We start from the raw sequence: 12,072 nt of genomic DNA on the forward strand, positions 1-12,072 counted from the left end.
GAATAATAAAATACAACTGCATAAAGTGTCGGCAATTGCAGTAAAAGTTCAACGATAATGACCTCATGTTTACTTTTAAATGTCGTTAGTTACAACAAAGTACTGCTAAGAGTAGTTTAATTTCATTCTTAAACCAACTTTATCCTCTTTAAAAATCAGCGGTCGATTAAACAAATAATTAGGGTCCGTTTTTTATTTTATTTTTTTACTCTTTTCTATTATTCTTTTACTTTTCCGAAATCAACGTTTGGCCTTAAACTTTTCAATTTGCACTTGAACATGAATTTTGGAATTTTTCGAAAATTTTAGAAATTATTTTTCAAAATTTTCAGTTCAAATCACTCACATCAATTAAAAAACAACCCAAAATTATATACATGTCCAAACACAACTCTAAGTTTCAAATACCATAACTTAATTTTTTTTTCACTTTTTTTCGAAATTTTAAATTTCTTATGTCCAAACGCCCACTAAGTCATATCACAAAATAAAAAACAAAAAATTATGGTACTAAATCAGGATTACTCTTTTGTTTCTTTATTACAGTATAGTCTAGATTGGTGTTTTGTTAATATTCTATTACAGTGACACAATTAATATTCCATTACTACTATTTACATCTCACCCACCCAATGGAACTACATGCTTTATTTTATTATTTTTTTTGCCTTTGGTTATGGGGTAACTTTAATTTGGCGAAAAAACCAAGAATGTTATTGCGCACTGTCTACATAGAAACAATCAAAAACCTCTGACCTCTGAATTCTAGGCTTATGTCTTCCAAAGAATAGAATCATCCATCTACTTTTATCTCTCTCTATTACATCCCGCAATCTTCGCAAGTTTGAGGTATTTTTCTTGATTTTTTTTTTTTATTATTTTACACTCTTTTATCTCCCACTGATGGGAGCTTTCAATCAGTTGTAAATCTAATGACCTGAAATGGGTATCATCTGAATCGGTTGATGCAGAAATTTTTGCAATAAAGTTCCTTTTTTGGTGGGGGCTTGAAAATGGAATTTCGTGTATTTGTTTATGTGAATTGCAGAATTATTAATTGCTTGATCACTGAGGTTCTTTAGCTGATCATTCTTGTTTTTAATTTTTTTCTCTCCCTTTTTTCTTTTTGTTTTTTTCCCTTTTGCCGTGTGTTTAAAACTGTTGTATGAACGATTGCTTTGCTTCTCATTAAAGAAACTAGGATGATTACAACTATTTTCCTTTTTTTTTTGTGTGTGTGTTTAGCTGTACTTTTAGTGCTGTTTTATGAAATATCACTTGATTTTAATTAGGATATCAATCACAAACTAGTTGGCGTTGGTAATATGAAATTTCTGTATTCAATTTTGCTCATTCTGGCAATGTAGTCAATATTGTGAGATACAACTTAAATTAACTAGCTTTACGTTGACTCAATCTACTGCAGCTGGCAGTTTGAGCTTAAGTATGATTCAAAGTTTTCACAAGTAGAGTTTAGGATTAAGGATAAAGACAATCCTTTTCTGTAATTCCCTGAAAATTGTAGTGTCCATTTCTTTAGTACCCCATAGGATCTGGTGCTTTCAAAGTAAGTTTTTTGCGATTGGTTGGGTGCTAGGTAGCTTGATTATCCCAAAGATGCATTTTGTTTTTTCTCTTCTGACTTCTCCGTTTCGCACTCTCATATGTCGAATTTAATCTGAAAGCCCTTTTATTTCATATACTGGGACCTATACAAGTCATCCTTTCTCATTCTTCCGAAACTGCAATTTTGCAAAAATTATGTTTCATTCGACGTAGACCATCCATCTATTTAATATCAGTCCTTATATCATAGTTGTTCTTTACTTTTACAGGTGACAAGCAGCGATATTTCTTTTAAAATTTCTTCTTAAGATCTTGGTCAAGAAGGGCATCAACTCGTTCAGGATTTCCTGAAGAGAGAGGGTGTCCAATTGCATTTCTTCTTCATCTGCCTGCTGAAGGTCCTCTATCAATTTCCTTCGCTTATTCCCAAGTTCCTATTGCCTCAATCATGAGAGTTGGAGGATTTCCAATGATACATGTGGAAGGTATTTGAGTAATTGACATTGATAGAAGACAGCATCATGGGTGCAGTTTGTTGCTGCTTGCGAGATGAATGCGAAGATTTTGCCAATCCAAACAGCTCTATGTATAGGAACTGTTTATGCCTTCGATCATTTGTTCAAAACTTCTTCCACGTGGTATGCTTTTTCCACTATGTTGTACAATCTTCTTCTTTTCTCTGCTTACCAGTATTTCATCCCGCTGCAATTAACCTTTCAGTACATCCAAATCATAACTGATCTCACTGTTAACTTTCTTTGGATAGTCAACCTCTGTGTCTACTGATCTAATGAAGAGTGGTTCAAATCGAACGTGTCATCGTTGTATTGTCATATTTTTAGCAGCATTTTGATATGTGAACTGATAAGGTGGCTCGAGCAGAGAGACTTAGGATCATTTTCTTTGACTTCGTGTGAAATAGAACTGCACTGAATTATTAGCAACAGTTAATTAGCTTGGTGGCAGTTTGTTTGCAAAAGCTCAAGAAGACGGTAGCCAACTCCTACTGTTAGGAAGAAATTGCATAAATTCGGAAAGCCTTGTCCATAAGACTCCTTCATGGCTTTGCAAAGACTTCACTAGCAATGAGACAACTTTATGATTCTCTTTGACTGTTCATCAAAAGTTCATGAATGGAACATGAAGAATTACATACTGCAAAATCATTTCAGTATTTATTATCTAGACTTAAATATGTAAACCCATTATCTTACAGCAATAATAATCACTCTCCTTCATTTGCCATAGAATTTAGAGCACTCCATCTTTTCTTGTGCAGTATACATCATTGTTTCACAGAGGAGAACAACATGCCATTCTTTCATCAACTCAAGGTACAGCATCTTTGAGTTCTACAGCATCCCTTGATAACTCACTATCTGATATATACCGCTCTCCTCCGAGACCACTTCCTTACGATGCCGATCCCAGATACTTCCGCTTGCAACGAGATGGACTAGTCTCAAGAAGGGAGAAAGGATCAAGTCACTCGCTTGAGGAAACTGAACCACTACGAAGAAGTGATATTGATGATGATTCTGAATCTCTGAGTACGGGTAATAAATGGAAGGAGTCTGCATGTGAAGAAGGATCAAAAGAATACAATTCCAAATCATTGAAAATCTCAACAGCTAAAACAACTACTGAATTTACTCAAATTTGTTATTCTTCAGAAGATGAAGATGTCTGCCCGACATGTCTCGAAGGTAGATCATGCTTCAGGTGTTTTCTGATCCATCTTATTGCACTTCATTACAGAGTAATCTATGCACTCCATCTTATTGCACTTCATTACAGAGTAATCTATGCTTCAGGTGTTTTCTGATCCATCATATTGCACTTCATTACGATAATCTATGCACTCCATCTGCTAAAATAACTGTAAAACATTTCCATATCTCGCCCTCTCCCCTCTAGTATCGTAGGTAGACAGTATTCTTTCTAGCGGGCAATAGGAAAAATAGTACAGTAGTCGCTCCTATAATTTGGGTCTTCTTAAACAGTTTGGTTTCCATTTAATAGTCTAGTTAACTGTTTACCAAAATTCAGGAATATCTTGACTATTAATTTCATGTTCTTGATGATACTCTCTGTCTCAGAATATACAGAAGAAAACCCAAAAATAATGACAAAATGCTCTCACCATTTCCACTTGGGTTGCATATATGAGTGGATGGAGAGAAGTGACAACTGTCCAGTATGTGGCAAGGTAACTATGATATCCTTTGCATTATATAGCTACCAAATAGATGTTTTTGTTTGACTTTGTGTTGATGTTGAGCTTGCCCTTTATATGCTACTGTACTGGAAGCAATTACCAAAGCCTTCTGTGGGGAACTATTCATGTGTTATTTTCTGTAGCAGTATCAACTGATGTGGTTGACGATTTACTGTGCTTTCACAAGCTGCCGAAAACCTGTCAACAGTCGCATTTATAAATTTGACAAAATTACAGTAATGTATACATTAACATTTTAAGTTGCTCAGCTAAAGGAAGTAATTAAATTAGTGGGCTTCATTTTCCTTATGGTAGAGTACGAACTAGGACATGGATAACTTGGGGAGGAGGGGGCGCATACGCCATGCTTTACCGTTATACCATAAACTTGCCAAGACTTCCCAATATTCTCTGCTATTGCTACTCTCCTGCTTTTTCTCCCTGTAATTTTTTCTTGGGTGTTCGTTCAATATGTGCTTTGCTATCCGTCCCATGAGTGCTTCCCCGTTGGCAAACAAAATAGTGGAAGGCTGCTAGAATCATGCCGGTCAGTCATTCATTGGGAAGATAGGAAATTTTGTCACTTCCCTTTGAGCTGAAGGCTGAACAGTTTGTGGTCCATGGCTCTAGTTTGTGATAACCCAAATTCTTGTGTTTTTCTTCATTTATGTGATTGTGGCTGTTTCCTTTAGGAGAATGAGGAACCAGAAGTTGTAACATACGTTTTAATGTTTAATCTTATAGAAGATAATCCTGGTATAATGCCATTAGAAGGTGTTATATTGGTTATCATTTGGAGGGTTAGTCATCATTAAATTTAACTCGGCCACCAAGCAAGTGCCAAAAGGAAAAGATGAACTTATATAAATGATTATACTTTAAAAAACAAAAAAATAAATGATTATACTTTGGCTTTTGGAGAATTGAGTCATAAGTGTTACGTCTGACCGTGATGAATATCGTATCCCCTGTGCTTGCTCTCCCATAGTGAGTAAAATTTCATTTTTAAGAAACAAAACCCGCGTTTGGTGTGGTTCAAAAACATACCATTGAAGTATTAGTTTGATGCTTGAATTGGCTTTAAATGGTCCAAATGTGTGGTCGAACTTTACAAAATCAGCTTTGCTATCACCTCTTGCGATCAGTTGTCTAGAGATATGAATATCTGAAATTCATAATTTGTATTATTGCCTTGTCAATGTAGTTATAGTAACCTCACATTTAAATGGTCTGGAAATGATTAAAGCTCTTATTTGGTAGTTAGCCGGCTGCCTTGCAATTTGGCTGAAGCATAGTATAAATGACGCTGTCTTTCAATTCTGCACCTTTTGTATGCAAAATTTAAAAGCATTTCTCCAAGTGGACGGGTTGATAAGTGACGAATCACTGTAACTCTTCCTTGCCCTTGATAGACAAAAAAAAAAAAAATCAGAAAATACAACAGGGAAGAGTGAGAATCAAAATGGAAATAAGAGTAATTTGGAAGTTCATAGATAGTAAAATCGACTCAAGAATCCGTATCATCTTTTATCATACAGTAAACTTTTACGGGTGGAAATGATATTTCCCTTCTACTTTTCTATTGTTTGCTTAAACATCAGAAGACCTCTAAGAAATTAATGGAAAGATAATTATGGTGAGGAGCTGAATATTTAAGAGCATGAGATGTTTGGTCTATCTCTCTAAAAACATCGCTTATTAATCAATGTAGATTTAGATGTTTCAAAGCGTCGTTAAGTAAATTTCATTACAATCATATGTATATAATACATTGTAGTATATGAATATTCTTTCTAATTAAATGACCTCTTTGTTTTGTAGGTAATGTTATTCGATGAGACGCCGTGATCATTGCTCTCAAAAGGCTCCGGTCGTGGATGAAACCAGCCGGAGATTAGGGCAATAACTAATAAACCAGAAAAACTAATGTAAAGTCATTGTGAATATCCATCCAGCTAAGTGTGTGACCCTACTACCTCAGTAAAAATGAAACTAGTGTTCAATATAACTTTGTTTGGGACTTACGAGTTCATATCGTTCCTTGATGCAACAAAAAGCAGTTTCAAAGCACTTTATGTAATCTTGTTTTGATTTGATGAATGGTTTATCACTTTATACAGCACGTTGGTCTTACTTTCACATCTACCATATCAATGTTGGTACAGTTGTCTGTAAAATGGTGCATCACTACACTATCATTTATAATCTTCTCTTCCTCGCTGCAATTGAAACCTTATTCTTGTACGGGTCCAAATTTGGATAACCACGACCACAAACGAGCACGACCAATGGCGAGGTCCTCACAGCTTAACATGACTCCGATACGAGGTGCTAAGGAGGTTTCTTGGAGGGGGCCCAGGAATATGTTTTGTAGGACCCAGAAGGGGTACGAGGTGCTAAGGAGGTTTCTTGGAGGGGGCCCAGGAATATGTTTTGTAGGACCCAGAAGGGGTTTGTCCCTTTTATATAATGGGGGGAATAACTTTGTAAAAGGGATCTTCTTTTTCTTTTCTCTCTCTCGGTAACATCTCTAAGATATATCAACAATTGTAATACTTTCCGATAAGTATTTTCTAACATTCAATCACAGATCTTCATGAGATTAAACAATTTTTGTGTGTTCATTGCCTATCTTCTTTCGTTCTAAGTGATTATTATTCTTTGCTAAGATTTACCCTTTCATTTTTCATTGATTGATTTGTTCAAAAAGGTTGTGACATCTTTTGATCCAAACAATTTGGCACCGTCTGTGGGGATTTCTATAGCCAAGATTTTAGTTTCGCCTAGATCACCGAAAGAAGTAAACACCTATTCTCAACCTCGCAAAGTTCAGCAATGGCAGGAAAGGGAGAGACAAGATCGAAGGCGATAGTAGACGTCACGAACAACCTGCTAGGCTCCATCAGCGAAGCCGGCAGGGAAAACGATGAAAGCGTAACGCCAAGTGTTACACTCGAGGGAAATATCGTGTCCACCCCTCATGAAAGCGTGATTATCTCACGCGAGAAGGAAACCTCAACGTCCGCAGCAGGAGAAGCACCACCAGCTGTGAAGAGACTATTAGAGGAATGGCTGACAAACACCTTGAGCAGCATACTGGACAAACCCACTCAAAGGAATATCGGAGGCCCAATACACGCAGAAACCGCAGCTATCGCCGATGAGCCGGAAACTCCAATCGTAGGTAACACTCATATTGTCGTTGATGTAGATAATGATGCAATCGCGGCCATTCTAAAGAAAATGGAAGATATGGAGAACGAGAACAAAACACTCCGTGATCAGATGAAAGAACATCAGGAAAGAGTCGATAAAATACCGGGCGCTCCGAAGTTGCTACCAAAACGCGATGCAGGCTGATTCGTCGACCAGCCGTATAGTGAAGGAGCAGTCCCCCACACTATCCCGAAAACATTCAAAATGCCGCCATATTTGAAAATATACGATGGCACCACGGATCCGGAGGATCATCTGATTCACTATGTCACCGCGGTAAAAGGCAACGATTTGTCGAAAGAACAAGTTCCCTCGGTACTGTTGAAAAAATTCGGCGAAACTCTGACAGGGGGAGCGCTGACATGGTACTCCCAATTACCAGCAAGGTCAATATCGACATTCGAAGAAATGGCAGATAAGTTCGTAACCGCCCACGAGGGAGCGAAAAAGGCGGAAGCCAGAGTAAATGACATCTTCGCCGTCAAACAAACGATGGGCGAGGGACTTCGAGACTTCCTAGCCAGATTTAACAGGGTAAGAATGAGCCTAACCCAACGTAGGGAATGGCGGTGGCAGCCTTCTAGAATGGGTTAAACAGAAGCGGGTCGAAAGCAACCAAAAAATTGTTGAGCAGGCTCATGATATACCCTCCCACTACATGGGAAGAAATCCATAACGCCTATTGTGCCGAAGTAAGAGCGGATGAGGAAGACCTGAGTGGACCGCTCCAACGGTTAACATCGGTCCAGACCGAAGCAAGGAGGGAGCGCCGAACGACAGGCGGAGGGATCGACTATCCCGTTTCAATCGAGAAAGGCATCAGCCTTACATCCGGGCGTCCATCCCACCACCACCACGACAAGCAGATGTCATGCCCCGACATACCGGGCCTCACCGAAACGAAAGAGGTATGCCTCCATTGCTTTCCGCTCATCACTTTTGTGTTTCTCCTTCAGAAATAGTATATGCACTGGAAAAGCTCGGCACAAAAGTGCAGTGGCTGCAAAAGATGAAGTCGGACCTGAGCACCCGGAGATCGAACGTTCTGTGTGAATTCCACCAGGAAAGGGGACACAAAACCGAAGACTGCATAGGTCTGCGGCAAGAAGTAGTAAGAATGTTAAACCAGGGGCACCTGAAAGAACTGCTGAGCGACCGAGGACGAACCAACTTCGCTCGAGGACGCGATCAACCTCAGGGACCACCGAAGCCACCTCGCCAGCCCGTATCACACAAATGATCATCGGAGGCGGCGACGATGCAGCAATCAACCATGTGAAATTCACCACCACACATAAACTCAAGCGGACAGTCGCCAATGAAGGGTATGACGACTTACAAGATAGTACCATCTTCGATAAGTCGGATGCCAACGGTTTGTCTTTCCCTTACTATGATGCTTTAGTTATAACCTTACGTATTGCTGATACTGATGTGAAAAGAATAATGGTTGACGACGGGAGCGGCGCGTGTATTGTACATCCCAGAGTCGTCTCACAGATGAGACTCGAGGATAAGATAATACCTAGTTGCATAACACTAACGGGTTTTAACAATGCAGTGGAACGAACCTCGGGAGAAATAATGTTGCCCGTTCTGGCAGGAGGAGTCACCCTAGAAACGACGTTTCACGTCATGAACCAAGAAACAGCCTACAACGCTATCATAGGGCGTCTGTGGATACATGCCATGCGAGTCGTCCCATCTAGTTTCTATCAAGTAATCAAATTTCCTACCCCACGGGGGATATTTAGCATCCGAGGCGAACAACGCACCGCCCAGGAATGCTACCGCATCGCCCAGGATTGCACACACACCAAACAACTTCAAGGGGCAAGTGCGGAAGCATAGCAATCAGCCATGTCGGGAACCAAACCCGACGTACAAATAGAGGCCATCAAAGACCCGGATGTCGTAGAAGCCTGCAAGGCTACCGTAGAAGACCTCGACCCCGTCCAACTGGACAACACCGACGGCACGAAAAAGGCCTACATCGGTCACAACCTCTCAGAATTAGGTAAATATCATGAGTTCTTAACTAACAATGCCTATTTGTTTGCCTTTTCCCATTCAGATATGCCAGGAATCCCAAGGGATATCGCCACAAGCTGAATGTCGATCCTCTGTACCCACCGGTGCGACAAATGAGGAGAAAGTTTAATGCCGCCATCAATGAGGCGGTTAGCGAAGAGGTTGATAAATTACTCGCTAATGGTTCCATCCGAGAGTCGAAATATCCCCAATGGGTCGCCAATGTGGTCATGGTCAAAAAGAAGAACGGGAAATGGCGGATGTGTGTCGACTTCACCGACCTAAACAAAGCATGCCCGAAAGATTCGTTCCCACTACCACAAATCGACCAGCTCATCGATACGACGGCGGGACACGAACTACTAAGCTTCTTGGATGCCTACTCTGGTTACAACCAAATTCTAATGGCCGAAGAAGACCAAGAAAAGACCACTTTCATCACTCACCGAGGAACGTACTGCTACAAAGTAATGTCGTTCGGACTCAAGAATGCAGGGGCAACGTATCAAAGATTAGTCACCAAAATGTTCAAAGAACAACTCGGTAAGACCATGGAAGTCTACATCGATGACATGCTAGCAAAATCAAAAAAGAAAGAGGATCACATTGGTATCTGAAGGAAGCCTTCGAGATTCTGAGGCAATATGGGATGAAATTGAATCCCGAAAAATGCGCCTTCGGCGTAACTTCGGGAAAATTCCTTGGTTTTCTGGTGTCGCAAAGGGGTATCGAGGTCAACCCGCATCAGATCAGAGCCATCGAAGGAATACCGGAGACGTTGACCAACAAGAAGCAGGTGCAGAAATTAACAGGACGAATAGCCTCCCTGTCGAGGTCATTTCACGATCATCAAACAGATGCCATAAATTCTTCAATGTGCTGAGAAAAGACCATGGATTGCAGTGGAATGCAGAATGCGTCGACGCCCTGAGAAATCTGAAAGCATACCTATCCTCGCCACCACTACTCGTCAAGGCAGACCCGGGTGAATGCCTACTAGTATACCTGGCAGTCTCCGAAGTCGCGGTAAGTGCAATCTTGATCCGCGAAAACAAAGGTACTTTTCCGCAATCTCCGATTTACTATATCAGCAAAACCTTAATTGATGCCGAAACAAGGTACCCACACCTTGAGAAACTAGCTTTGGCACTAGTCATAGCTTCACGAAAGCTTAGACCATAATTTCAATGTCATCCCATAAAAGTGGTAACAACCTTCCCCCTCAGGGGCATCCTACACAAACCCGAATTATCGGGAAAACTGGCCAAATGGGCCATAGAATTAAGCGAGCACGACATAACATACCAACCGCGAAGTGCCATTAAGTCGCAGGTACTCGCCGATTTCGTCGCTGATTTCAGCGCGAAAATACTACCTGAAGTAGAGCAGGAGGCGCTCTGCGCTTCCGCACATTCCGACCTCTGGGTCCTCTACATCGACGGTGCATCTAATGCATCAGGATCGGGACTGGGACTCGTCCTCGAGGTTCCTACGGGCGAAGTAATTCGCCAGTCCATATGATGCCCCGAGATCACTAACAACGAGGCCGAGTATGAAGCTGTGATTGCAGGATTGAAATTAGCCCTCAAATATGGTGCTCGACGACTCGTCCTCCATTGCGACTCTCAACTCGTAGTGAACCAAGTCACCAGGACTTTCCAAATCAAAGAACAAAGACTACAAAAGTACCAGTCAGAAATTCACAAACTGCTGCCAGAATTCGATGAATGCTGCCTCGACCAAATACCCGGGGCGCAAAATATCGAAGCAGATGGCCTCGCCAAGCTAGCAGCCGCAACCAAAAATATCAACAAGGAAAACGTGGTCACCCTTCTACATTCTGCCATAGACCAAGTCGAGGTACATTCTGTAAACCTAACCTGGGACTGGCGTAACCGTCTCGTAACATATTTGCAGGATGGAACGCTCCCACAAGATAAGAAAGAAGCCAAAAAACTTAATGCAGGCAGCTAGATACAGTCTTGTAAACTGTGACCTCTACAAGAGAACGTTCGGCGGCCCCCTGGCCAAATGTCTTAGGCCAAAGCAAACAAGGCGAGTACTGGAAGAAGTACATGAGGGGCATTGCGGCGCCCACACAGGAAAACGCACCCTCGTCCGATGCCTCATCCGTGCCGGATACTACTGGCCCACCATGAAAAAAGAAGCCGCGGATTACGTCAGGAAGTGCGAACAGTGTCAAAAATACGCCCCTATGATACACCAAGCAGGGGAACTCCTGCATTCCGTCACTTTGCCATGGCCATTCATAAAGTGGGGGATGGATATTGTTGGACCCCTCCCAACAGGACGAGGTAAGGTACGTTTCCTTTTGGTTTTAACCGATTATTTTTCTAAATGGGTGGAAGCAGGTGCGTACACTCAAATACGTGAGCAAGAGGTCATCGCGTTCATACGGAAAAATATAATATGCCGCTTCGGCATCCCCAAAGAAATCAGCTGTGACAACGGACCTCAGTTCGTCGGAAAGAAAATGACCGAGTTTTCCGAAAAGTGGCACATCAAGCGAATACTCTCCACACCATACCATCCCGCCGGCAATGGCCAAGCCGAATCCTCCAACAAGGTAATACTAAGTATATTGAAAAAGAAGCTCGAGGACACCAAGGGGCTATGGCCTGAACTGCTACCAGAAGTACTGTGGGCATACACGCCAAAAACCAGCACAGGCGAAACTCCATATTCACTAGTCTACGGGACCGATGCAGTTATACCCGTCGAGGTCGGAGAACCTAGCTTGAGATACTCCAGCGAAAGCGGACCAAATAACGACGAAAGTCGGCCACAAGATCTGGATGAAGTCGAAGAACGAAGAGACATGGCCCACATAAGAATGGTAGCCCAAAAGCAACAAGTAGAAAGGTATTACAACAAAAAGGCCAAAGTGCGACCGCTCAAGGTCGGAGATTATGTCCTCAAAGCCAAAACACAAGCAGCGAACGACCCTAATGAAGGAAACCTAGGAACAAACTGGGACGGACCATATAAAATCATGGCGGCAGCAAACAAAGGGGCATTCC

The 12,072-nt window shown here is 41.5% G+C and overlaps 1 protein-coding gene across 1 annotated transcript; it reads left to right on the plus strand.

Annotated features, from left to right (window-relative positions):
- Positions 653-5,925, plus strand: LOC109206318 (E3 ubiquitin-protein ligase At3g02290-like). Its single transcript, XM_019369139.1, has 5 exons — positions 653-849; positions 1,836-2,204; positions 2,846-3,272; positions 3,666-3,775; positions 5,606-5,925. The coding sequence occupies exons 2-5, from the start codon at positions 2,088-2,090 to the stop codon at positions 5,630-5,632; spliced, it is 681 nt and encodes a 226-aa protein (XP_019224684.1). The 5' UTR covers positions 653-849; positions 1,836-2,087; the 3' UTR covers positions 5,633-5,925.

This window comes from Nicotiana attenuata, chromosome 2 (assembly GCF_001879085.1).
Source record: "Nicotiana attenuata strain UT chromosome 2, NIATTr2, whole genome shotgun sequence".
Taxonomy (NCBI): domain Eukaryota; kingdom Viridiplantae; phylum Streptophyta; class Magnoliopsida; order Solanales; family Solanaceae; genus Nicotiana; species Nicotiana attenuata.